Below are 26,181 nucleotides of genomic sequence, written 5' to 3'. Positions count from 1 at the left end.
CTCCCCAGAGTCGGTGGGGCCGGGGTTTGGAGTTGCAAACCCTTCGGGGCAGAACTGTCACTCTGGTTGTAGGACCCCAAGGCGGGGGGCGCGGGGTGTCCTGGGGAGCTCCGTGTGAGGGTCAGCAGTGCCCTGGGGGCCTGCAGGGTGGATGGCTAGGGTGAGGGGCTCCACGCTAAGCAGAGAAGTGGGTGTCACCTCCTCCGGCATCACCCATGGCTCGAGCAGTCCCCAGCCTCTGTGTGGAGGCTGAGCAAGAGGGAGGAGGAAGGAGGAAGGAGGGAGGAGGGAGGAAGGGGGAGGGAGGAAGGAGGAGGGAGGGTCCCACCCTGAGAAGTGGCCGCTGACACGGCTGGGACAGGCACACAGGCTGGCAGGGCGTGGAGTGGCCCCATGGCCAGCCCAGGCTGCAGGAAGCCTGCTGGCTCTTGGGGAGGCCTTGGGTTAGAACACGCTGGGCTGGAGGCCTTGGGGCGAAGATGTCTGGGAGGAGGGGCTGGGCAACAGTCTGAGCTGGCCACGGGGAGGAGTGGCCACTGTTGGGGTGAACCGACGTGTTTGCAGAGCCTGCAACTCTCCACATGCTCTCCTGTAGAAGCCTGGACTCTGTAGAACTCCTTGCTGTTTGCAGAGCCTGCACAGGACTGTTTGCAGAGCCTGTGATGGTGCATGAGTGCATTTGTGGTCTCAGACTGTCAGCCCTTCCCTCTGCGACATGAGAGCAGCCCCCAAGGGGGCTTGTCGTAATTAATCGGGAACCTGGGCCTATATAGAGGGAGATGGGGGCACCCTGCCATCAGGGACCTGGGGCCTGGACACTGTACCAAGAGCCCTGCATGGAGGGCTGCCCCTTTTCACAACTGAGACCCTTGAGGTAATAGGACGTGGGGAAAGACTCAGTCCAGCAGTCAGCCTGTGACCAGGCTCAGGGTCTCTGTCTGACCGGGGTCAGGGGTCAGGGCCCAGGATGTGACCAGGGTCAGGGCTCAGGCCTCAGTGTGTGACCAGGGTCAGGGCTCACAGTGTGACCGGGGTCAGAGGTCAGGATATGACCAGGGTCAGGGCTCAGAGTGTGACCAGGGTCAGGGCTCAGGGTGTGACCAGGTCAAGGTCAGTCTGTGTTGAGGGTCAGGGCTGAACCCTGGGCTGGGTGGCTCCAGACTTTGCTGCAGGCACAGAGGGATTTCGAGGTGCCCCTGTGGCCTCAGAGCCCTGTCCGCTTCCGTCTGTCCTGCATTCTCAGAATGGCTGTGTCCTGCTGTCATTGTGCCCAGTGTCCTGCATGATAAGCAGGGTCCAGCAGATGACTGCTCAGTGCTCCCAGAATAGCTGTTGGAGCAGGTGGGGTGGGAGTGGCCCCTGCATGTGGCTCCCATGGAGTGGTCCCCGCGCTTACAGGATAAATATAAACAGCCTGGCTGTCAACTACCTTGACCTTTTCTCTGGTAGCCTGGGGCTTCCCTGCTGGTGTGCATGGCCTGGCTCCCTCCTGGCCACCATCTGAACAGGTGCCTGCCCGCGCGCCCGAGGTCGCCCTGCCTGCTGAGGCCTGTCCCTAGAGGTTCTGAAGGCCCTCGTGTGGGGCCCATGAGACCCTGGCTACGAGGGCAGCTCTGAGTGGGGACCTTGTAGGGCCACGTGAAGGCCGCGTTGTCCTGCCCCTGACTTGTCTGGAAAATGCTGGTACCATGGGGGCTCCTGAGCGCCCGAGGTGAGGGTGGGAATGTTCTGGAAGCCAGGCTCAGGGCTGGCTAGACACACTCCAGTTCAGCAGGTGGGGAACGCCCTGCCCGAGAAGCGTCGGGAAAGCCTCTTCCACCCATAGTGACTCGTTGGGTGGTTACGCTTGGCATCAGCCCTTCTGCTTTGTTGAGGGGGCCGCGGACAGGGGGTGCGCACCCCGGAGCCCTCGGCGCCAGCCCAGCCTGCCTTCACCCTCCCCCCTGGCAGGACCTGAAGAAGTATGGGGCCACCACCGTGGTGCGAGTGTGCGAAGTGACCTACGACAAGGCTCCTCTGGAGAAGGACGGCATCACCGTTGTGGTGAGGGCCCCTGGCTCCGGGAGCACGGGCGTGGGGGGGCTGCGGGGCGGGGGCGGCCGGGTCTGTGAATTTGGAGCCCCGTGCCGGGAGGCAGGCCTTGCTGCGCGCCCCCTGCCGCCCCCGGCATGTCGGGGCCCTGCCGCAGGACGTATTGGCACATGTCTGGGTGGCCCAGCCTGTCCCTGGCCTTGGGGCCTGGGAGCGGGAGCGCCTGGAGCGTGCACGGAGCCGGGTCCTCCCCGGGGCCTGGCGGCACCATCGCTGGTCGAGGCGCACCTGCCCCACGGGGGCTCTGCCGTGGGAGCCTGAGGCTCGGCTGCGGGAGGTGCCGGAGCTGGACCCCCTGGGGAGGGGACCTCGTAGCAGCACCCCGCCCTCCCAGGCGGTGCGCCCTGGCCTCCACGGCCCCGCGGGACGGGCGTCCTGAGCAGCGGGAGGACGGGCCGCCGTGGCCCCTGGCCGGCTCGCCGAGCCGGGCCGTCTGGGGGCTCCCGTCTTGCTGCCTGCTGTGTGGGGCGTGTGGGTGGGCAGGGGTGGGAGGGGAGGGCAGGTGCACCTGTGCCGCCCGTCCCGGGAGGCTCTCTGCGGAGGCTGTGGGGAGGGAGCCTTGGAGCTGTTTCCTTGGTCCCCTGCCCTGGGGACCGAGTCCAGGCAGAGGATGGGGTGGCTGTGCCGCCTCACGCCCGCAGGGTTGTGGCACCTCCCCTAGTGCAGGGCTCCCTGGGCACGGAGTGGGGGACCTGCGGGGCCCCCCACCCCCAGCTCTGCGGGGCCGCGCCTGCTGGTGTCGGGGAGGATTAGTTGGTAGCTTTGGCTCAGGGCCTCGCCTCCCGTCAGCCTCCGTGGGCCCCTTGGCCTCACCCTTGGCGCCCACCGGCTCTGGCTCTGGAGCGGCCCCGCTGCCCCCCCGAGCGTCGGTCCTCGCAGTGGCCTGGCTACGCTGACCCCGCGGCTCGCCTCGCCGCCCCCTGCACAGCGCCTGGGCCGCTGAGTTTTCAAAACCGAATGAATCCCCGAATGTCTGGAGAGGCCCCCCCCGTAGCTGAACCGGGTGTCAGCCCACCGCCCTTTCTTGGCCCCTTCCTGGTCGGTAACCAGCCGGGCCGCGTGGTGCGGCAGACGCCCGCGCCAGCCGGGTGTGCGGCCCAGACCCCTTGGGGCTGCTGAGCCAGAGACCCTCAGGCTGGTGGTGGGCGGGCACGGAGGGGCGGGCTCAGGCGCTCGGGAAAGAAGAGGGCGCGGTGTTCTGGGAGGGCTTCCTGGAGAAGGGGCGGCCGAAGGGAGCAGGAGAGGATGAGGAGCTCTCTGCCCCCAGGGGCCTGCCCTCCCGCACCCTCGTGGGGTCCCTCGCTCCTCGTCAGGGCAGCCCGGCCCCCCAGCCTCACGGCCTTCTGGCCTCCGCAGGACTGGCCGTTTGACGACGGGGCGCCCCCGCCTGGTAAGGTGGTGGAGGACTGGCTGAGCCTGCTGAAGGCCAAGTTCTGTGACGACCCGGGCAGCTGCGTGGCCGTGCACTGCGTGGCCGGCCTGGGACGGTGAGCTGGGCGGGCGGGGCCGGCTTCCCGGGGTCCCGCGGTCTGGCGCGCCCTCGGCCGTGACCGCAGGGAGGAAGTCCTTCCCCAAGTCTGACCCCACGGCCTGCGGCTGGAGCCGGATGCGGCTGCCAGTGGTCCCCCACAGACACAAAGGGCCCCTCCAGCCAGGTGTGACCGAAGTGACCCGGGCGGTGCACCCCTGTTTCCAGGGCAAGGCTTGCTGGCTGGCATCGGGCCCTCCTCTCGGGCCGGATGCACGCCCAGGGTTGCTCTCCCTCTGACTGTCCTGCACGGTTACACCCGGGGAGCCTGAGGCCCAGAGAGGGTGCCTGGCCCGCCTGGGGCCACACAGCACATGGTGGGGCTGGGCTGCCGCCTGTGCTGTCCTCAGGGGAGCCTGGGGGGGCGGTGAGGGTGAAGGCCTGGGCCTGGGCCTGAGCAGCGGCCCGGCAGGGGAAGGGGCGGGGGAGCCGACCGAGGCTTGGTGACCCAGCCCTGCGTCTGCCCCCAGGGCTCCGGTCCTCGTGGCTCTGGCTCTCATCGAGAGCGGGATGAAGTATGAAGATGCCATCCAGTTCATCCGACAGTGAGTGGCCGGCACGGGTGGGCGCGGAGGGATCTGGGTGGAGGGGCCGTGGTCCTGCACGCCCTGCCCTGTCTGGCCAGTGGGCGCTCCTGACCCCCGGCCACAGGGTGACCTCACAGATGTCCCGGGTCCCACGCGGCCAGGCTGCCCGCCCGGGTGAGGATGGGTCCTTGTGAGGCTCCCAGTGCCGGGAGGGGCAGGTGAGGAGAGGCTCCCGGCTCCGTGGCCTGCAGCTGCGCGGACGGCGACAGGGGACGGGCTGCAGCACCGGGCAGGTCCAGACCCCAGCACCGAGCACAGCTCAGACCTGACCCCATGACCTTTAGAGGCGGTGAAGTGGGGGCTCTGCTCGGGGGCCCTGGGGCCTCTCCAGGGCGGCCAGTGTCGAGGCCGAGAGGCTCGGGAAGCTGTGCTGGGCACACACGTGTCTCTTCCACTCGTGCTCCATTGGCCAGAGCAAGGGCCATGCCTGAGGCCCTGGGGGTGGGACGGATGGACGGATGACCTCCTGCAGCCTAAGGTGTCCCCTGCACCCTCACCTGTCACCTGAGGTCCCCCCCTTCCATCCCTCCCTCCCGGGCTGCAGAGATGCCCAGGCTCCACCCCATGGCCAGGGGCTAGGGCGGTGCCCGGGTGAGCGAGGGGCCTCGGGAGGGTGGGTGCTGCGGGGCTGCCTGGAGGAGGTGACAGCCAGGGCAGCCGAGGGCCAGCAGCAGCGACGGCGGGTGGGGAAGGGGGACGCCGGGAGGGGACGGCCCGCAGGGGTAGTGGTACAGCCTGCGAGCTGTGCCCGCCCCCACCTGCCCGCCCCCTGTCCCGTCTCCCCAGGAAGCGGCGCGGAGCCATCAACAGCAAGCAGCTCACCTACCTGGAAAAATACCGGCCCAAGCAGAGACTGCGCTTCAAGGAGCCGCACGCGCACAAGACCAAGTGTTGCGTCATGTAGCCGGGGGCTCCGAGCAGGCACCCCGCGGCCCGCACCCCCTGCCGCGGCTCACCTTCTGTCCCGGCGCCTCGGCACCCCACGCCCGCCGGGCCCGCTCGCCCTGCGTGCCCCGTGCCGGCCCCGTCCTCCGTTTCCCCGCGTGTCCCTGCGCCGCGTCCGCCCCTCTGGACACGCGCCTCCCCTGCCTCCCGCCCCCGCGGCCCTGTCCCCCTCCGCGCGTCTCCCTGAGGCTCAGTGGGGTGCCCCTGGCCCTCGCCCTCCTGCCCTGCCCTCCCCCCCGGTCCCGCGGGCAGCTTTCCTCTCAGGCTCCTTTGTCAGGGGACAGGTGGACTTTTTAGCCACTGGGCCTGACCCCTCCTCCACGGCCTCGCGCCCTGACCTGTCCTTGGCACTTTCAGTGATTGGGTCTGGAGACCGTCAGATGTCCTGGACACTCGAAGGCAATAAACAGGACCCTGTGGCTGTGTGTGTGCGTGGAGAGCGGGTGCGGGCCAGGAGGTGTGGACGGTGCCCCCCCCAGACTGGGTGGACCCCGGGGAGGTCCTCCTGCACCGGGGCTCCCCCTGGCGTCCACGCCCTGTCCCTGTGCACCCCGGGTTAGGGCCAGGGCCGTCCCTGATGTGCTGGAGGGAGCGCCACCCCATGTGGGCCCACCCAGTTTTCTTGCCATTTTGGGGGGCCCTGGGGCATTAGAAGGTGAGGCTGGGTCACCAGTGTCTCCCCTCTGCGGGGTAGGCGGGGGTTCACTTGGTTTCTCAGGGCCCCCATCCAGTGGGGGCACCGTCCGTCCTGCCCCCAGTGGGTGTCCTTGTTTCAGCCTTAGAGGAGCAGAGAAGGGTACGGGCAGTGGTGGCCGACTTGGCTCCAGGCCGAGGGGTGCACCATCCCATCAGCCCAGGGGATGGAGGGGGGCCAGAGGGGCAGAGGGTGACCCTGGGGCACAGGGGTGAGTGAGTCTGAGGGTGCAGGATGGGGCGGCCAGGGCCTGCCTGGGCGCGTGGAGGGCCGTGCTTGGGTGCCCCTGTGGACGGGCCTCCCAGAGCTGGGTCCGGCCCTTCCCTGGCCGAGGAAACGGGGGCACAGGTGGGAGGAGGGGCCTGGCTGTGTGGGGAGAGGCTGGGGGAATGGGGTGTGACCCACCTGCGGACACCCACCCCCCCGGAGGCCGCACTGATGACATTTCCCCCAGGCACTGGGCCCAGCGCCTGTCTCAGGAGTCACCCTGGCCCAAGCCTCCCTCCATCCACCCTGCACCCTACACACTGAGAGGTCTGTGGGGAAGGGCTCACCAGCTTACCCAGGTTGTCACCCCTACTCTGCTTCCCAGGGGAGGGGCCCCAGGGCCCAGGAAGGGCAACGGCTGGGCCTCGGCACAGATGGGTGTGCTTGGATGCAGGTGCCCCTCCCTGGGCCCATTCCACTGGTACCTGAACGGAGGGCCCTGGGGTGGCCGTGTGGGCCGCCCCTTCCTCGGGGCCCCGGGCCTTGGCCAGTGGAGACCCAGGCCCGCTCCCCGTGTCCCAGCCTGCGGCAGCTGGCCTGGCAGTGACTGTCACCGCGGACACCGCTAATGGGGCGCCTTCCGTGTGCCCGGCTCCATAGAGCCCAGCGGCCTGCTAGGTCGGAGCTGGGCCCCTCCCCGCCTCCAGACTCGAGGCTTGTCTGTCACACCACTGTGGGCTCCAGGAACCCGTGGGGTGCAGGCCCACTCGGCCCCCGGCTTTCCCTGAGCCGGGCTTCCCGGAGGAGAGTGTAGAGGAGGCCTCCTTGCCCACGGCCCAGCCGGGGCCGGAGGGAGCAGCTGCTGGGAGAACCCAGGGAAGCCTCCCCTTTTAGGGGCGATGGTAGCCCTGCCCAGGGGCCACAGCCACCAGGCTGGCCCCAGGGGACCCCGTGAACCCGGAGCACAGCCCCCCTGCCCCGGCCGGGGGGTGGAGCACCCACGGAGGTCAGTGCACAGGATGGGAGTGGGGAAAAGGCAGACGCCCTCCCCTCTCCAAGTTGCTCCTCTGTGGCCCTGTTCAGAGATGGACGGACGGATAAGACATAGGGAGGGGGAGATCCCAGCCCTCTCTGCACCCCAGGGGGGGGGGCGCCCAGCTCCACCAAACGAAGCACCTCCGAGAAGGCTAGTAAATCCGTGCTCTGTGAAGCTCGCTGTATTTTTTCAACCCAGGGTCCAAGCTGCGGGGCCTCCCCCTGTGCCCGCCCTGGAGGCCGCATTCCTGCCCCGAGGGGCTCACAGTCTCTGGGGGGTGGGGTCTGGTGCGAGGGAGGGGAGGCCCAGGCTCTGCAGCTGAGGAGGGGCTGGCCGGGGGCTCCCTGTGGTGGGGACATGCAGGCAGGCCCCCGGGGCACGGCGCAGCGTGGCGGGCCCCCCGGGGGGGAGGGTGGGAAGGTGCTCCAGGTGGAAGGAGGGGTCAGTGTGGGCACCCGGCACACAAGTGGGGAGCCGGCTGGCCTGGGGTGAGGCTCTGAGGAACTGCAGCGGGCAGGGGAGAGGCCCATCTGCCCATTTCACATGTGGGCAAACCAAGGCTGAGAAGGGAGGACCTGACTGATGGCCAGGCGGGCCTCCGGGTGGCCCCCTGGGAGGCGGGGGTGCCTGCGAGGTCAGGACCTCCTGTGGACTCAGCCCCGTGAGGGGTGTGGGAGGCAGGTCTTAGTACCCATTTTACAGATGGAATAGCTGAGGCTCGGGAAGCAGAGAGCTTGCCTCAGGCCACACGGCTCATCCCGGCCCCACTGGGAAGGTCTGGCTCTGGTCCTGACCGTCCCCACGAGGATGGGGTCAGGGTGGACGGAGACCTGGAGTCCCATGGCCTGAAGGAGGCCAGCCAACGGCCGTTCCCCCCGCCCCCCAGCTGGGCAGGGACTGTAGGGGTGAGGACTCGGGGGTCAGGAGGCCCCGGTGAACGGCTCCATCCGCTGGCTTGGGCTCCGGTCAGGTGGGGTCGTGGGGGGGGCGTCCACCTGACCCCTGCAGGGGCGCGGGCAGGGAGGGGCGGTCACTGGGGGGCCCTGCACACACGTCACGGTTTGTCTCCGGGAGACCTGGCCTGTCGGCCAGTGTCTCCTGGGCTGGCCTCCGTCCTCTGGGGCCAGGTGGCAGGCAGGGAGCCGACAGGTGCGACGCTCTTTGTTGAATCTAGATCTTTCTTTCAAGTGGAAAAATGTTATGCAACCGAGCTCTGTGTGGACGGGGCAGGGCTGACCAGTGCGGCGGGCACGGGGGAGGGGGCGGGGGCGGGGAGGCGGAGGAGGTCACTGCGGTCTGGCCGCCACCTTCTGGAGGAAGCAGAGCTGCCTGGTGGCGAATACTCGGATGCTGGGCTCCGGGTCTTTTTTGAGATCTTCAAAAGCTTGAGGGGGAGGAGAGACAAGCCTGGGGTGACTGGGGTCCTGTCTGCCCACTGGGGTCCCCGGGGGGCAGCAGGGGTGGGGGCGGCGGCAGGACATCACCCGGGTCCCCCCTCCCGCCTCCCAGGCCGGGGTGCTGGCCCTACTTTAGGGAAGGCACCGGCCGCCCTGCTTTATCATCAGAGCCCCGGGTGGGGGGGTGGGGGGCGGGACGGGGGGGGCCGTGGGGCGCTTACTGGAGAACAGCAGGTTTGTGTCGACGCTGCTCACCATCTGGGACACGGCCTGGGGGTGGTAGCAGATGGTGTAACCTGCGCGGCAGACGGGGGAGCTGGCGGGTGGAAGGGGCTGCGGGGGGCGGCTCAGCCCCTGCCCTGCCCGGCCCGGGCCCCTCGCCCGCCGCCCCCCGCTCCTCCCTTGCAGGTGCCAGCGGGCGGCCCGGGGCAGGCGAGGGCGGGGGCGCTGGGGCAGGGCCGGGCGCCCCCTCACCTATGAAGAGCGCTGCCCAGGTCTTGATGTGGCGGTGGCGGCTGTGCAGGTAGCTGAGGGCCTGCGCCAGGTGGATGCCGAACTCCTCCTGGCTGTGGGTCATCTGGCCGGGGGACAGCATGGTCCAGTGCTTGCTGGACAGCGGCCCCGGCCCGTCCCCTGCCAGCCCCGGGGGGGTGCGTGCGGGGTGGGGGCACACGGGAGCGCCCGGCCCTGCCCCCCAGCCCCCGGCGGCGGGTCCCTCGTGCCCCAGGCCCCTCACCAGGCAGGTCCAGAGGAAGTGGCGGGCGCTGAGGCCCCTCTCCCACGCCAGCGTGCAGAAGAGCGTGTGCCGGAGCCGCCAGCGGAGCAGCACCGCGCAGCGGTACAGGGTGAACTTGGCCTGCTGCAGGGACAGCGCGGGAGGAGTCACCCGCCGCCCCGGCTCTCTGGGCCGGACGCCTGTCCCCTCCCCAGACCACGAGCTTCGAGTGGGCTCTGAGGCCCGACGCCGGGCTCCCCAGCTGTACCCTCAGCCCACGGTCGACCCGGGAAGCCCCAGCCTGGCCCCAAGGGAATCCTCCCGTCCCTTTTGGAACTGGCCGCTTGTTGCCTGTCTTCCCGGCGGCCAGGCTCCTGCAGGCCTCAGCGTGGGGCATGGCGGGTGCCCAGGAAAGCCTGATCCTTTCACCAAGTTTGGCAAAGGACCCGAAGCCCTGCCACATGTCACACGCTGGGGACGCAGCCACGAGCGGAGCAGGCCAGGTCCTGCCCACATGGACGGCACAGCCGCAGGTGTGCACACACGTGTGCCTGCGTGTGTGCGTGTGCCCAGGGTGGACCTCGGCCAGGGAGGCAGCTGTGCTCTCGGGGGGCCCTACTGCCACCTGCGGAGCCTCGGCGCCCACCCCGGCTACCCGTCGGTCCCCAGCCCCACCGAGGGGAGAGCCCGTCAGCAGGCACTGACCGTGACGACACCCGGACAGTGGTCCTTCAGGTGCAGGAGGAGGGGCACCATGCTCTGGTGGACCTGGGTCCGCAGGCTGCTTAGCTCCTTGCCCGCCATCGCGGCCACCAGGTCCCCGAACAATGCTATGGCCGCCGCCCGGATGCCGTCCCGCTCCTGCAAGTGGGGGCTCGGACTCACAGCTGGACCTGCCTGGGGCCCCCATCTCCACCCAACTTGGGCCCCCCACCCACCTGTGGTGGGGAGGGTCTCTGTGCCCACAGCAGAACCCCTTGACCAGGCTCTGGCACCGCCCCCGCCCCCGGCAGGGCCGTGCCTCCCCCTCCAGGGTCCCAGGCCTCCGCAAGGACCTGAGCTCATCTTTGCTCCCTCACAATCTCATCCTGACCACCCACGAATGTGGCTGGAGGGGGGGGGGCAATCCCTCTAGGTCCCCAGGGAAGGGAAACAGTTGCTGTGAGCTCTGAGCTCGGGAAAAGTGGGGAAGGTGAGGACAGCGGGGCTGCAGGGGTGAAGGATGCTGTGGTCCAGCCCCGTGGAGAAGGGGCGGAGTGCCACCTGGCGGCCACTCGGCCCGGCTCGGCCCAGGAGCGCCCTGTGCACACCCAGGTGTCCCCCCCGCCCACCCCGGGGGCCTCGTCTCCCCAGCCCAGGTGGAGGGCAGCCGGGTCCCCCTGCCTCTGAGGACCAGGGGTCAGCACAGGAGGGGCACAAGTAGGGAGACCCCGACTCTGCCCAGGTGCACTCACGTCGTCGAAAAAGGAGCGGGCGTTGATGGCGACCCCCAGGCTTTGGGCGGCGGCGCTGTGTGCGCCCAGGCGGTGCAGCACGTCCGACACGGTGCCCATGAGCTGCACGACCACCTGCTCGTTGTTCTGGAAGAAGCCGTTGAGGAAGGGCGGCAGCTGTCTGCGGAGCAGGCTTTCCTGGGGGTGGCGGAGGGGTCGGGGGGGGGCTGAGGCCGCGGGGACTGGCTGCACCCACGTCCTGCCCCAGCCCTGCCCCCGGACCTAGCTGCACCTAGCACGAGCGCAGACCCTCCCTCCGCGGCCCCTCCCAGCTCCCCTCTGGCCCCGGGCACCCGCACCGACCCCTGCATGCCCGCCCGGCCCTGTCCGCTCAGCCTCGCGGGGATCCCACCCTGGCCCTGCACACGCAGCCGCCGTGCTCCTCCCTGGTCTGCGCACTGCGAGCTGTGTGGTCGCGGACACGGCTTCCTGTCCTGGTTTCAGGGGTGTTACCCCCATGCTAGGCGGCCCCCACCTTCTCCCGTCCCCGTGCTGGCCGGAGGGCCCCTCGCCCAGTCCTGGAGACCACCCTCCCTTCCTCCGCCGCGCCCTGCCTGCGCCCCCGTTCCCGGGAAGGGGGCCTCCCGGTGGGTCAGCCGGGGCCTGGGGGCAGGACGAGATGAGGTCAGCCAGGTGTGCACACCTGGGGTCACGGGCTCCGCCCACTGCGGGGTCGGTGGGTGCACTAGAGGCGGCTCAGCACCTCCTGCACCACAGTGACCACTTCCCACTTTTGCACGACTGTCAAGACGACTGAGTCCATTTTCGGCCGATGCCGTCGCCCCTGCCGTTCGCCCGGCGCTCCCGGAGCGTCCGGATGAATGGACACAACACGGCGGCCAATGGACATTTCCCGCCATCGGGCCCCTTGTCAGTGATGGTGGAAGGCCAGGGCGATTTTTACAACGTTAAGACAAGTTTTAGGCCACCTTGGTGGCTTCCTGAGCTCTGTCTGGTTTTACGGTATTAAATTTTCAGCCAATGAGTCGTTTGACAGCAAGGCTTTCTGAGCACCTACTGGGCGCAGCGCGGGGGCTGGGATGGAACGAGCAGAATGGGGTTCTCGTGGCGGGGGGACCAGAAAACAAAGCACATGCCACCCAATGTGTGCCAGAGGTGGGGGGGGCAAGCCGTGGGAGAGAAGATGGAGCAGGGCGGGGCGTGGAGCAGGCTTACTTTAAGTAAGTAGGGTCAGAAAAGGTGTCACCAAGAAGGTGACAATGGAGGAAATGCTTACGGCGGTGCTGGAAAAGCATTCCAGCAGAGGGAGCAGCATGTGCAAAGGTCCTGCGGCAGGAGCGTGCCTGCCCGGTTGGTGCGAGGAGGACAGATGGATTCAGATCGTCACAGGAGCCTGCTGGCTGCTGGGGGAGCCTCCGGGGCAGGAGAAGGGACGGCCGTTGGGACCAGGCAGGGGGTGCAGTGTCTGGGGGTGGTGCTGGTGGCTTCAGGGAGGGCAGCAGGGCAGTGGCAGAACAGGTGGATTCTGGGTTTGCTTGGGGCTTTTTCCCACTGCCTGGATGGCCCCTAGGTCTGGGGTCCCCATCAGCGGAGATGAGGGTCACAGGAGGCACCCGTCTGGGGGTGGGGGGAGTTGTGTGTTGTGCACACGCCGCGTTCGAGATGCGGGCGAGGGTCCGAGCAGAGTCACTGGCGGGGGGTGGGATTTGGATCTGGGGACAATTGGCCAGGAGGCGTACGGGAAGACTGCAGAAGGGCAGTGGGGGCGCGGCGAGGAGGGGGTGGGGGCAGGGCCCAGGGCCACGCCAGGGACGGGAGGCTGAGGGGATGTGGGGGCAGCGTGGGGGGGAACCAAACGAGCGAGGCGTCCCGGGCCCAGGGGATGGAGGTCGCGCAGCCCTGCGTGTGGACGGGCCGGCTGAGGGGCCCCGCGGTGACCTCACGGGGTGGGGGGTGGGGGCTGCTGCTTGCCGGGCCGCCCGCCTCCACGGCCACACCTGTGCTGCTTTCAGGGGCGGGTGACCTGCGGCGTGATGGCGATGGCGTCTTCACGTGGTGTCCGTCGGGCACCAAAGGCGTCTCGCCAGGAGGGTGCCTGCTGTGGGGGCCGCACAGGTGCCCCGACGGGGATCCCCCACCTCGCCTCCCCACGCGGGCCGTCGGCCCAGAGCAGAAGTGAGCGAAGCCCTTGTAGGTGGTGCCCCCAGGGGTAGGGTGTGCCTGCTGGCTGGAGTGGCCTCGTGGTGGTGAGGGCAGCCCCCGGGTGCAGGGGCGCAGCAGGGCGGGGCTGCGGGTCCATCGGGAGGAGCCTGTGTCCCCGAGACCGCAGACCAGGACGGCCGCAGGGCTGGGGGCTAGAGCCCCAGTCAGCTCGGCTCTTCTGCGTGGGCTTCACGTCGGGCCTCCTTGCACGCGGGCCACTACGCAGCTGGTGGGCTCTGTTTGACGGCAGAGGGGTGGCCGAGAAGGCGCGCACCGGCGGGCGGGAACAGGCCCTGGCGTGGGGGCCCTGACCGCTGACCCTCCCTCAGCCCTGGGCCTGCCCCATCCCTGCCCAGGTCGGCTGGTCCTGGCCCCACCCCAGCAGGCCTCCTTGGCATCCAGCAGTGCTCTGGATCCGCACGTCCCCCAGCCCCGCTGTGGCCACCGGCCCACCCCCCACTGGGGAGCCATGCCCCTTCCCTGGCCCTGGCCGTCCGGGTGGCGGCCCTCCTGTCTGCCTTCTCCATTCCCCACAGGGCCCCAGCCAGTGCGGCGCAAAGAGGCACATGGAAGGTTCCTACTGATTGCCTGCAGGAACAGCTGGAGGAGGGTGTACGGATGATTCACCGACTGACCGACTAGTCCACTGACCGACTGAGTGAACGTCGGAGCGAATGTGAATAACTGAGTGAGTGTATAATATATAAAGAATGAGCAGAAAATAATGAAAGAATAAATCATAAATGAAGGGCCCAAGGAAGAAATGAGTGGGTGGATGGGTGGGTGGATGGACAGATGGATGGGCAGATAGGTGGATAGATGGATGGATGGGTGGGTATACAGCTGGATGGACGAGTGGAAGGGTGGGTAGGTAGATGAGATGGACAAACGGATGAGTGGATGGGTGGATGGATGGGTGGGTAGGTGGATGGGTGGGTGGGTGAATGGGTAGGTAGGTGGACAGACAGATGGACGAATGGAGGGATGGGATGGGTGGGTAGGTGGATGGGATAGGTAGATGGATGGATGCAGGGTGGATGGGAGGGTGGATGGGTGGATGGATGGATGAGTGGGGAGGTGGATGGGTGGGTGGATGGGTGGATGGATGGATGAGTGGGGAGGTGGATGGGTGGGTGGATGGGTGGATGGATGAGTGGGGAGGTGGATGGGTGGGTGGATGGGTGGATAGGTAGACGGACACACAGATGGACAAATGGATGGGTGAGTAGGTGGCTGTCTGGCGGGGTGGCCGGCTGGCATGGGTAGATGGGTGGGCAGATGGGTGGGTGGACGAGTGGATGGACAGACCAGTGAAGAAGTGCTGTTGGCCCTCACCCAGTACCTACAACATGTCATGTGCAGGGCGCAGGGCTGTGCCAGCAGTGACCCTGAGGGAGATAACCACGTGGGGATGTGCGCGGTGAGCAGAAGGGGACCCAGGTGGACTGACAAGCGAGGCCGCAGAATGTCTTCAGAACCTGGCCCTCCTGTGGCCCTCCTGTGGCCCCCCTGCCGTCAGACGCTTCCTCCCACAAGCCCTGAGAATCCTTATGTTCAGGAGTGGAGGTGGGGTCGGGGCCTCTTGTCTTCTTGGGTGTTCAAGCAGCCTCTGGGACAGATGGAGGAGGCGGGGGGCCGAGGGCTCCCAATGGGGGGGGCCCGCGGGATCCCGATGGAGGAGGCAGGGTGGGGGGGTGAGGAACTCCCAATGGAGGAAGGGGGGTGGGGGGTCGACGGCTCCCGATGGAGGAGGGGGGGGGCCGCGCGCTCCGGATCAGGTGAGAAAGCATCTTTCTCTAACCTGGCGTTTCTATCGCACGGTGGACGGCAGCCACTGGCCCGGCCGGTCTGCAAACCGCGGAGGAAAGGCCGCAGCCCGCGACAGCGGACGGCTGGAGGTGCCCCCTGTGCCGCACTCGCGTGGTCTCCGCCCTGCACGCGTGACCCCTCCCACGGTACAGAGACAGGCACCGAGTCAGGCCCAAGGCTGAAGAAACTTGCTAGTGTGGGGTGAGGCCGGGAGGGACCCGGGTGCTCCACCACTGGGGGTGCCCTCGGATCCCACAGTGGGGCGACGGCCGGCATGCCAGGGCTGAGCTGGGGGCCCCAGTGGGGTGGCCAGGTGCCCAGGGCAGTGTCGCGAGCCCTCGCTCCCGCCTGTTTGCTGATGCCCCCGGCTGTTCACCATGGGAGGGGGCTGCTACAGTGAGGCGGGGCGGGAAGGGGATGGGAGGACCCTCCCCCGAGATTCTCAGGGCAAGTTCCCCTCTGGCAGCTGTGGGTGCCGCCTGGTGGCCCCCCAGGCCCCTGGAGGCCGGCAATAGCTCTCAGTGTCTCCTGGGTGCGGAGGAGACGATGTCGGGGGGGATAGACACTCAGCCCCTCCCATGACCCTGCCGAGGGGCCATCACCAAGCCCATCTACCGATGAGGACACTGAGGCCCAGGGAGGGGGTCATGTGTCCCCAGCTATGCTGCCGGAAGGGGCGGAGCCAGGGCTCCAACCAGGAGGCCCCTCCGGACCCCCCGCACCCAGCCGCTCTGGAGGGCGTGTGCCAGCGGCGACGTCCGTCGGGCCCTTACCTTCTCTGGGTGGAAGAGGATGTTTCCCAGGCCCTGCAGGCTCAACACGCGGACCTCGGGGCTGGGGTCCCTGAGGCTTCGGGCCAGTACAATCAGGGCAGCCTGCCTGGGGAGCACCTCCAGCAGGGTGGGGCTGTAGAGGAACTGGGGCAGCCCCCGAGGGCAGGCGGGTCAGGCCTGGCACCTTCCTGTAGGGGCCTCCATGTGCGTCTGGGAGCAGGGCTCCAGGGCCAGTTCTGGCAGGGGCTTGGCGGGGGGGGGCGGGCAGGTGATCAGCACCCTCTGGGTGTCTAGGTTAGTGAGTATTTGAAACCCTCTCCAAGCTGGGTCAACTCTTCCATGTATAGCTGGGGAAACCGAGGCCAGAGGGGGAAAGGGCCTGGCCTGATGTCACACAGCGAGGCTGGGGTCAGGGGACAGCACTAGCCTGGCTCAGGGGGCACCTGGGGACAGAGCCCCGTGGACAGTGGCTCAGATGTTCCTGCTGCTGGGGGGTGGGGAGTGGCACGGGGCTGGATGTCTGTCATGGAGACGCCACACGGCCCCCACGCCTCGCCCCGAGCCCCGCCATGGCCCCGCACCTCTCTGGGTCTAACCGGTGCCCCCTTGGCCTCCCGGTCCCAGGGCAGACCTGAGCCCAGTTCTGCCGACCGACCAGCCCTGTAGGGGTCGGGCTGGGAGAGTGAGGGGAGAGACAGGTTCACCCCGGCCACAGGCCGATGGGGGCCTGAGAAGTGGGGAGCCCCAAGAGCCCCAGACCGTGCAGCGCCCTGGAGCCAGATGCGGGAAGGAGGGGGTGTGAGGTGGGCCTCGGTCCAGGCAAGGTCCTGGTGGGGGCACTGAGGCAGCTGGAGGAGGCGGCGGCTGTGTCGCAGGCCCCCCGCCCGGGCCCCTACCTCAGTGAGGATGAGGATGGCCACCTTCCGCTCCCGCGCCTCCTTGCTCTGCAGATTGGGCAGCAGCTGGCTGGTCACGGCCTTGATCTGCTTGCAGTGGTTCTGCACCATGGCCCTGGGGCGAGGGGGAGGCCCAGCGGGGGCTGAGGGGCCAGAGGTGGGTGGGCACCCCTTCTTTGTCCCTCTGCCCCCCTGGCCGCCCTCGGGGCCCGGACCTGGGCTGGTGCATGGGAAGCAGAGCAGCAGGCCCCTGGGCGGCCCGGGCCGGGTGGACCCTGCAGGCTCCCGGTGGGCGAGCGCGTGACGGGCACAGGGGGCACCGCCCTCCATACCTCACATGTGGAGGTCCCTGGGCTGTGCACCCAGGCGGGCCCTGGGGGGCACCGGGGTCGGTACGTCCAGCTTCCTGGATAGGTGGTAGCCTGGGTCAGGCCCCGGCCCCATGCCTACCTGGCGAGGAGACTCACGCCCTGTGGGTAGGCGTCGATGGTGGAGAAGAGCTTCCAGGCGCCCTGCAGCTCCAGGTGAGCGAAGTCCTGCCAGTGGCCCGTGGTGGACAGCAGGCTTTTCAGTGCTTCCAGGGACGTGCTGCAGTGGGACGGGGGGGTCACTGGCCAGCCCTGCCCCAGGTAGGGTGCCCACTGCCCTGGAATCGGGGGGTCACTGGCCAGCCCTGCCCCGGGGAGGGTGCCCACTGCCCTGGAATCGGGGGGTCACTGGCCAGCCCTGCCCTGGGGAGGGTGCCTGCTGCCCTGGGACGGGGGGGTCACTGGCCAGCCCTGCCCCGGGTAGGGTGCCCACTGCCCTGGAATCGGGGGGTCACTGGCCAGCCCTGCCCCAGGGAGGGTGCCTGCTGCCCTGGGACGGGGGGGTCACTGGCCAGCCCTGCCCCGGGAAGGGTGCCTGTTGCCCTGCGATTGGGGGGTCACTGGCCAGCCCTGCCCCGGGGAGGGTGCCCACTGCCCTGGAATTGGGGGGCCACTGGCCAGCCCTACCCCGGGGAGGGTGCCTGCTGCCCTGGAATCGGGGGGTCACTGGCCAGCCCTGCCCCGGGGAGGGTGCCCACTGCCCCAGGTGGAAGGGTACATTCTGGCTCTAGCCTTGGCTCAGGGCCCCCGCAGCACTGAGGCCTCCCTGGGGGTGAGGCCTGGCATGGGTGGGAGCTGTGCTGGGTGAGGGGACAGAGTCCATTCAGACCCCAGGCCTAGGCTCTAGGGTCCGTTGCTGGGGCAGGAGCCCGGGGGGCTGCCCCTTTAGGAGTGGGGGGCAGCTGTGGCAGCTGTGTGCATGGGAGTGTGAGGAGGGCTTGGAGCCCCTCAGGGGACACCCAGACGCGTCCGTGGCTGGTTTTCCAAGGCTGCAGCTCCGGGGCCGGGGCCGGAGGGAGCTTCAGAGGTCAGTGGGCACCCACGGCACAGGGTACCGAGGGTCCAGGCTGAGCCCTGGGGGTGGTGCCGTTAGACGTGGGGAGCGAGGAGGAGAGCTGGGGAGCACGGTGCCAGGATGCCCAGAGGAGTGTCCAGTTGCCCCTCCGGACACTCCTCTGCCTTCAGGGGACACAGGTTCCACAGGGCACATGCGCGTGAGCAAGAAAGGACGCCAGACATGGAGCCTGGCGCTATCACGTTTGGCAGCTGCCAGGTGGGGCCCAGGCCTGGTCCCCGTCCCAGCCTGGCTTCCAGCCTGCCCCCAGGGCTGCCCCCCACACTGCAGGCCGGCCTCGGGGAGTGGGCCCGGGAAGAGGAGGGCGGCCCCGAGCGGTGGCCTGTGTCCCCACCCCAGCCACCCTGTGCCCCGTCCCTTGAGGTCCGGCCCTGCGTCACCTGTCGAATCGCCCTGGGTGTGTGAGCAAAGCCTCCAGCGTGAGGCGTCAGCTTGGACCAAGCACGGTTCTGAGCCAAACGCAGTGTCAAGGGACGGAGTCCCACTCGGCCGGAGGCCCCGGTGGCATCAGCGCAAATGCCAGCTGGCTTGTCGTGTCACCCCCAGATGTGCCACTGAAGAGCAGCGATCTCGGCCAGAGTGATGACAGCTTCAGGAGAGGGGGACCTCAAGGCAGAGTAGCGCTTCGTCCCTTCTGGGGCGACTCTGGGAAGGGGGTCCCCGGGGCACCTAGGGTGTCAGCGTGCCTGGGATCGGGGCTCCGGGGAGACGGTGTTCGGCCGACGTGGGCGTTCCCGGGGGGATAAGCGGCCCCTGCAGGGCCCTGAAATCTGGAACCACCCGCAGCCCGGGACGCCCGGCCGTGCACAGGCGCACGTGTGGCCTGACACCACGCAGCCCCAGACCCCCCGGACGCGGAGGCCCTCGAGTGTGAGCCCGGCCATGCAGGTTCCGAGGCCGTGACCCCTCAGCCTCACCTCAGCACCGCCCGTCTCCCCCTGCACGTCCCTCTGCTGCCTTTTTTTATTTTTTTAAAGATTTTGCCCACTTATTCACGGGAGACAGAGACACAGGCAGAGGGAGAAGCCGCTTCCTCGATCCCAGGACCCCGGGGTCACGCCCCGAGCCCAAGGCAGACGCTCAGCCGCTGAGCCCCCGCGGGCCCCTGCCAACGGACTGTGGCAGCACGCACGCGGCGTCACGTTCCCCGTCCTACCCATTCCCGCGTGCAGTTCGGCAGAACCAAGTGCATCTCACGTCCGGCCCTGGAAGACTGTCCCCGGTCAACACCACGCCCCTCCCCTGGCCCCTGGCGCCACCATCGGGCTCTGTCCGTGGGCGCATGGCAGCCCAGGGTCCTCCGAGGAGCGGAGCCTCGTGCCGCGTGGGCTTCCGGGTCGGGCCGTTCTCACGGGGTGTGCGCACGTGAGGACACGGCTCAGCCCTGTCGTGCCAGGGTCGGGAGGGCCTCTCGAGTCGCAGCATCGTGTGGGTGGCCCACGTTTTCCTGATCCCCGCATCCGTGGACGGACACCGGGGTGGCTTCCGCGTCCTGGCTCCCGGGAAGGGGGCTGCTGTGCGCACGGCGTGCACACCTGCCCCGAGGCTCCTGCCTGGAGGGGGTTGCTGCGTCCCACGGTGACCCTGTGTTTGACGTGTTGAGGAGCTGTCGCTGCACCGTCCTTCACCCCCGCAGCGGGGGCTGTGTTGGGAAGTGGCCGTCCTCCCGCGTGCGAGGGTCTCTCGTGTCGCCAGTGTCTGCCCCCTCGGCTGCAGGTGTGGGTGAGTGGAGGTGAGCGGGGAGGGTGCAGGTGCCTGGAGACGCCGTGGGCTCCGAGCTGGGCGTCCTGGGCAGCATTCGTCTGACCCTCTGATGCCTCGGCCGCCGTCCACTGCCGTCCCCAGTAACACCAGGAGGAAACGAGCCCCCGGCTTCTCTTTTCGGCTAAGAGTCCAGATGCCCTTTCGGGAGTCTCCAGGTCACATGGGAGCCGCAGGAGGGCCGCCCTGAGTCTCCCCCACTGGGACACTGTCCACTCTGGCCACCCATCCCCAGTGCCCATCAGACCCTGCCACTCGCTCTGCACAGAGCCCTCCGTGGCTCCCCAGTGTCCCGGTGTGCAGCTGACTTCGAGGCCTCCTTCCTCTCCCCTCCGTCCTGTCCCCTCCGCCAGGCAGGGAGCTCAGCCATCACTCAGGTCTCGGCTCGGAACTGGGTCCTCGGGGACCGCATGACAGGTGGCACGCTCCGGGTCATCCTCTGTGGAAGTGGTGACTCTCCTCCCTTGGGGCCTTCTCCGCGGTGTCACCTGTCCATCTGTCCATCTGTCACTGGGCTGTCATTGACCCCATCTGCCTTTCTCTGGGGCTCTGAGCTCCCAGGCAGAGGGACCCATCTCTGGTGACTAGTGTGGTCTGGGACCTGGTGAGCGCCTGTGGAAGTGGAAGTGCCAACGGTGGAGCACACGGTGGCCCCTAGCAAATGCTGACGAAGATGACCGTCCGCCAGTCCTCCTCCTTCTCTTCCTCCACGAGCTGGAGGGAACACGGAGCAGGGCCAGGTGAGCCAGGAGAAGACGCTAGGTCAGGGCGAGGCTGTGGGGGTCCCCAGGGTGGTAAGAGTGGATGGGCTGGGATAGTGCCACGTGGGCCCCTCCCTGCGGGTCCCGGGGCCCCTGAGACCACGACGTGCCAATGGGGCAGATGGACAACTGGGGCTGGGGTCGTGCAATCGAACCTTTCACCTTAACCGAGGCCCAGAGGAGCGTCGGCCCCTTGTCCAGGACAGAGGCTGCCCAGCCCACCGCCCCTCCCAGCCGTGTGGGCAGGGACCAGCCCATCACACGGAGAGCTCGTGGGGGAGGCTAGGACGAGGGCTTAGATCGCACACCCAGGCCCGGACAGCATAGCATTACTGATGGCTTCTTAGTTCCTCCTCAACTGCCAAAATCCAGGACTGTGAACCATGTTTTAAATTTAAATTTAAAAAATTTAATTTAATAAATTTAAAAGATTAAAAATTTTAATTTAATTTGATAAATTTAAATTTTAAAAAAAACTTTAAACTTAAAGCTTTCAGTTTAAAAGACAAGTAATGTCTCCTTTATTCAGAAGGAGATGAGAAGCAAAAGGGAAGCACCAGGCTCTGCTGGAAACTGACGTTCGAGGTGAGCTTCCTGGCAGCCAGGGCCAAAAGGACGACGTGTTGGTCGTACTTGTAAGTGGTCCAAGAGAATGTCTTTGAAATAAGGAGCAATCAGATGCCCCGTGAGAATGGGAGAGAGTCAACGCACGATGGAGACACGAAAGGAGCAGCCCCCGTGTGGGGCGGGGTGGACGTTGGCTGGAGGAGGACCCAGCTGAGAACTGACCGAAGCAGTTACAGTGTCTAAAGAAAGGGGCTTTGGTCGTCAGAGATGCAAAGGAAATGAAGGGTTGGCAGTGCTTTTGCAGCCCCGCCGGGGGGAGGCCGCCGTGCCCACACCCCCCCTTGCTGGTCCCACCCAGCTCCGCAGGGTGCCAGGGACCTCAGCGCCCTAGGAGTAGCCTGAGCCTGCCCCGAGGCCCACTGGGCTGCCACCCGGCGCCCTGCACCACCCCACGCGGCGGGGCACCTGCAAGCCAGGCGGCCTCTCTGCAGTGGGCACCCAGATCCCCTCCTTGGCCGCGTCTCCCTCGATGGTATCCCAGCTGCCCGGCATCAGAGCCTGGATGGCAGCGACCCACCTGGGTGACAAGGCCCTCTGAGGCCCTGGGAGTGGCTGCCCACCCCCCGCCACCCCCGGCTGTCTGCGGGCATCGCTGCTGGTCGGCCTGTCCTTCCTGTGGGCCCCTTTGGGTTCCTCTCCAGGCAAGGTGGGGGCCAGGAGCTCCACGCGCCCCTGTGGTCCAGGCGATCGGCTCAGGGGTGAGCATGTGATCTGAGACAGGCCAGTCAGAGCCAGTGGACTACCCCTGGGGCCACCCTGTCCTCCCTGGAGGGGACTCACGGGAGAGAGGCCAGGCAGCCGAGCTGGGAGCGGGAGGGGCGGCTGCTGCTTGAGCAGCCCCAGCCAGCCTGCCTGAGGGGGTTGCCCAGGAGCCCCGGGGGGCCGGTGGACAGCCTCGCTTCTGGGGGAGCCCCAGGGGGCCGGGGGTCACCCCCGCTCTCTGGGGGAGCCCCAGGGGGAGGGGAGGACACCCCTGCTCTCTGGGGGAGCCCTTTCTGCAGGGTGCTGATAACAGTTGCTAGGTGGTGCTGGCCTTGGAGGGGAACAGCAGAATGGGAGCAGGACCCCTATGTTAGAGAAGGTGTTTGGAGAGACTCGCAGTAGGTGAGGAAACCGGGGAAGAGCAATCCAGGAAGAGGGAGCAGGAAGTACAAAGGCCCTGAGGCAGGAGCAGACAGTGTGGGTGAGGGGTGTGTGGCAGGAAATGAGGTCCTGGGGGCAATGGGGAGCCAGAGGGAGAGGGGTCTCTGGGCGGCCACTGAAAGGATCTGGCTCTTTCTGAATTAAGTGGGGAGGGGCAGGGGGGCTTGAGGCTGTGGACACGTTTTGAAGAGGGGAGCTGGGCTGCAGGGGGAGGGTGGGTGAGCAGGGTGGGGTGAGGGGGGCAGGGCAGGAGAGCAGGGGTGAGGGGGGCAGGGCAGGAGAGCCGGGGCTGGCGGGGCCGGTGGAGCCGCCTCCCTGCTCCCTCCTCGCCGTCGCCGTCCCACGTACGTTCTGGGAGGAGAACGTTTTATTAGCTTATTAGGGAAGATTCATGCATTTTGCATGGTTGATCTGAATTAAAAAGGAACTGTAGCGCACATTCGGATTCAGAGGCAATAGGAGAAGAGGTGACATTTTTCCAGGGACGTGCTCGGGGAGAGCTGTTCAAAGTGACAAACTGCGCGAGGCACATCATGATACAAACAAGTGAACAGTCGCCCCGCGGCTTTCAAAGAGCAGCTTGTTGGCTTTCCCAGGACGTGCCCGGCGAGGGAGGGCCAGGCAGGCCGCCTCGGGGCCGGGGGCAGGGGCGGCGCGTGGACGCTCCTCCGCGGTCCCGGCCGTGCTGTGCAGGGGCGCGGGGTGTGAGCGTACCGGGTCGGGGCGGTGGCCAGGGGCCCGGGGGCCTACGCGGGGCCGTTCCCGGCTCGAGCCCAGCCGCGGGCATGCTGCGTGTCCCGGGGAACCCTCTGACCCTGAGCCTCGGTGTCCTTAGGCGTACGGTGGGCAAGACAACGTCCCTCTCACAGAATTCCTGCGAGGACCACAGTCGGGAGGACGCGGTGCTGGTGTGGGCGGGTGGCAGTGCTGTCCTGTGAGGTCCCCACATGCCAGCAGGCTCTGGGTATCTGTGCTGCCAAGTGGCTGGGGTAGCCCAGAAACGGCCCTGTGCCTGCCCTGTCCCCTCCGTGCTGCCGGCTGCACTGGCCACGGTGGTGTTTGGGGCTGAACCACGTCCCCCGAAAGCTATACCCGAGTCCTAACGCCCGACGTGTGGACGTGACCTTATTTGGAAACGTCTTTGCGGCTGGACTGGAGTTAGGATGAGGCCAGTAGGGGGGCCCTAGTCCAGCACGACCCGAGTCCTTGGAGGAAAGGGAAACCGGGACAGAGACACGCAGGGGAGCTCACCAGGGGAGGAGGGGGGCGAGGGGGGGAGCTCGTCTGCAGGCCAGGGAGCACAGAGACCAGGGTGTGCCAGGAGGGGAGGAGGCGGGGGTCCTCCCGCCTAGGCTCCAGAGGGAGCATGGCCTGCCTCCCTGAGCCACCTGCCCCTGCCGCAGAGCACCCCTGGCCTTACCTGTGCGGGCTGGGCATGGCCTCTGGGGCCTCATGGCCAGGCTCCGGGGGTGGGTGTGGCTCCTGGGGCAGGTGTGGCTCCTGGGGTGGGTGCGGCTCCTGGGGCAGGTGTGGCTCCTGGGGCAGGTGCAATTCCTGGGGCAGGTGCAGCTCCCCAGGCAGGTGTGGCTCCTGGAGCAGGTGCGGTTCCCGGGGCAGGTGGGGCTCCTGGGGCAGGTGCAGCTCCTGGGGCAGGTGCGTTTCCTGGGGCAGGTGCGGCTCCCGGGTCAGGTGCGGCTCCCGGGTCAGGTGCAGCTCCAGGGTGTAGTGCAGCTGGGCGAGCAGGGCCAGGAGGAGCTGCGGGAAGGCCTCCTGCACGGCCTTCTTGAACTCCCGCGCAAACTGCAGCTCATGCAGCATGTTCATGGCCTGTGGGGGGCAGGGGCACGGCTGACCTGTCTGTCCCTCCCGCCCCAGCCTCCAGGACTGTGGCCCTATCTCTGGGTGTCCCTCCGGCCCCCTCCCTGTGCCTTCCGACCCGGCATGTCCCGGACACCTCCCCCGCGGCCCCCTCCCAGGCTGCCACCCCTGCGTCCCGCCCCTGCTCTGCGGCCCTGGAGGATTGGCCGGGTGGGCCTCTACCCCTGTTGGCCCCGGAAGGCAGAGCTACCGGACAGCGGCCCCGAGGCGCCCTGTGCCCCTCGGAGCATTCGGTGCAGAACGTTCTTGGGGTGTGGCGGCACACAGTGGAGGCCCCCTGCTGACCCCATGCTGCTGTATGGTTTCTGAGAGGAAGGGCCCGCATCAGCCCGGGGCTGGGGGTGTCCGGGAGGAGCAGGGGCCGGACACACAGAGGGCACTTGGCCTCTGCATCCACATTCCGCCATCACACACCCGTGCTCAGGCCGCAGGTGTCTGGGGGGCCCCGGATGGGGAGGGGCCGTGGGGACCTCTGGGCTGCTGCGTGGGGGGTGGCTTTTGGGGTGGGGGGTGTCTCAGCCTAGAAAAACACGGGGTTGGGCCACTTGCAGCTGCCTCGTCACAGTCCACCAAGGGCAGGTGTGGCCGGCTCAGGAATGAGCCCCCTGTTCCCGCGGCCCCATGAGGAGGGAAGCTGGCTTGGGGGGCTCCTCTGGGAGCGCGGGGGCTGCAGGAGGCAGCGTCTCAGATGCCTCCCAGATCTACAACCCCAGACCCCAAATGTGGACAGAGGGCCCCACTGTTGTCCCCACAGCCGTCCTCTGCCTGAACCTGCCTCCCGAAGGCCCTGTGCTCCGAGGCCACCCATGGGGAGTCCTGCCTCCCGGGTGCGCACAGGACAGGGTGGCTTCCACGGCCCGGGCCCGGGGCCGCCCCTCCCTGGGGACAGCAGTGGCCAGAAGGGCCGTGCACAGGTGAAGCCAGCCCCCACTCCATGGCAGCGGGGGCGGTGTCGGGGGTCGTGGCAGAGACTCACAGCGAGCGAGCGCGGGCAGGGCTTGTCCTTGGGCTGGGGGCCGCCGTCTCGGGGCCTGGGGGGCAGGGGCCGCTCCTGCAGGCAGGCCAGCAGCACGGCCAGTACCTGGCGGCTCACGGGCTGCTCGGCCCCCAGGGCCCTCCACAAGCGGAAGGCATGGCTGTGGGCAAAGAGGAGTCGTGAGGGGGCTGCAGGGGCCGGGGGTGGGGGATGGGTCCTGCGTGGGACCCTGGCCGCGGGGGGCCTGTGGGTGAGGGTGGGCGGCGGGGACCCGGGGGACACCAGTAGACGGCGGGTCAGCCGCCCTGCTCCGTGCTCCGGAGGCCCCTGCTTCCAGGGTCCGTCCTGCAAGCTCCCTGCACCCCAGTGACAGACCCTGACTCCATCACCCAGTGGCTCCAAGGTCCTTACAGGACAAGTCCAGCTGAGCCCTGCCCTCTGCCCTCTGCCCTCCCGTCCTGCCTCGGGCCTCCATGGGGCCGTTGCCCCTGTGCCGGTCCCAGCGAACTCCCTCCACACCTGGCCTGTGCCTGCTCCGCACACCTGCCCGGAGGCCCGCCCTGGCCACCTCCTCCTAGCCTGGGTTTGCTGGGGTCCAGCTCCCTGGTCCACCCGGGTTGGGGGGGGGGTGGCGTCCACCTGTATGTGCAGAGCTTCACAGTCTCCTCATGCTCCTTTTGCAGGTGGGGAAACTGAGGAATGATCGGGCCCTCCACTGACTGGTGAGCCGGGGCTGGAGGCCAGGTGTGGTCTGGGTGTGTTCTGGGGCCTTCCCACCTGGTCCACGGGCATGGGCCTGGGGGTCTTGGGGGCTCCCGAGGTGTCAGTGACCCTGACGGCCCTGTTTCCTGTGCTAGGTGGTTGTCGGGCCCCAGTGCTGGGTGCAAGGGGCTGGAGGGGCAGAGGTGCCCCTGGAGGTGGGGGGGGCCACAGTGGGGACCTGGATAAGCCCCCACCCCCGCTCCAGCAAGGACCCTGGGCCGGGTGGGCATGACAGCTCCGAGGACTCTGACATCATTGTCACAAGGACCCAGGCACCAGTCCCTGCTCTGCGGGACCCTGGGGGCGTCTCTGGGGTGGGGCCTGCCTCGGGAGGCTTAGGTGACCTGCTAATGCAGGAGCAGGGGCACCCAGCGTGCACTGTCACATGCGGGCAGTGAGCTTGGGGACAGAGCAGTGACAGGACCGGTAAAGTCCTTGCCTGCATGGGAGTGACCCCTACGGCCCCACAGCCAGCAAACAGGGTGCGTCAGACTAA

At 67.9% G+C, this 26,181-nt stretch overlaps 2 protein-coding genes across 6 annotated transcripts in view; one reads left to right on the top strand and one right to left on the bottom strand.

The window, feature by feature from the left end:
* Positions 1 to 5,576, top strand: part of PTP4A3 (protein tyrosine phosphatase 4A3) — a 31,103-nt gene extending 25,527 nt beyond the window's left edge. For all 5 annotated transcript variants that reach the window (XM_072733806.1, XM_072733803.1, XM_072733805.1 and 2 more), the window contains exons 3-6: positions 1,951 to 2,043; positions 3,448 to 3,578; positions 4,090 to 4,164; positions 4,993 to 5,576. In XM_072733806.1, coding sequence (XP_072589907.1) covers positions 1,951 to 2,043; positions 3,448 to 3,578; positions 4,090 to 4,164; positions 4,993 to 5,110 — 417 coding nt within the window. In that variant the 3' untranslated portion in view covers positions 5,111 to 5,576. The remainder of the gene's footprint in view (positions 1 to 1,950; positions 2,044 to 3,447; positions 3,579 to 4,089; positions 4,165 to 4,992) is intronic.
* Positions 5,577 to 8,374: 2,798 nt separating this feature from the next.
* LOC112909228 (maestro heat-like repeat family member 5) overlaps positions 8,375 to 26,181 on the bottom strand; it is a 70,259-nt gene continuing 52,452 nt past the window's right edge. Inside the window, exons 20-35 of the mRNA XM_072733648.1 lie at positions 24,924 to 25,083; positions 23,490 to 23,896; positions 22,614 to 22,754; positions 21,707 to 21,827; positions 21,332 to 21,598; positions 20,878 to 20,955; positions 20,208 to 20,252; positions 16,785 to 16,975; positions 16,335 to 16,449; positions 15,439 to 15,582; positions 10,655 to 10,831; positions 9,906 to 10,061; positions 9,222 to 9,344; positions 8,960 to 9,062; positions 8,707 to 8,781; positions 8,375 to 8,472 (exon numbers count right to left, since the gene is read on the bottom strand). Of these exons, the coding sequence (XP_072589749.1) occupies positions 8,375 to 8,472; positions 8,707 to 8,781; positions 8,960 to 9,062; positions 9,222 to 9,344; positions 9,906 to 10,061; positions 10,655 to 10,831; positions 15,439 to 15,582; positions 16,335 to 16,449; positions 16,785 to 16,975; positions 20,208 to 20,252; positions 20,878 to 20,955; positions 21,332 to 21,598; positions 21,707 to 21,827; positions 22,614 to 22,754; positions 23,490 to 23,896; positions 24,924 to 25,083 (2,401 nt within the window). The remainder of the gene's footprint in view (positions 8,473 to 8,706; positions 8,782 to 8,959; positions 9,063 to 9,221; positions 9,345 to 9,905; positions 10,062 to 10,654; positions 10,832 to 15,438; positions 15,583 to 16,334; positions 16,450 to 16,784; positions 16,976 to 20,207; positions 20,253 to 20,877; positions 20,956 to 21,331; positions 21,599 to 21,706; positions 21,828 to 22,613; positions 22,755 to 23,489; positions 23,897 to 24,923; positions 25,084 to 26,181) is intronic.

Source organism: Vulpes vulpes, chromosome 13 (genome assembly GCF_048418805.1).
Source record: "Vulpes vulpes isolate BD-2025 chromosome 13, VulVul3, whole genome shotgun sequence".
Lineage (NCBI taxonomy): Eukaryota > Metazoa > Chordata > Mammalia > Carnivora > Canidae > Vulpes > Vulpes vulpes.
Note: the sequence above shows the minus strand (reverse complement) of the source record. Positions and strands in the feature narration are given on the sequence as shown.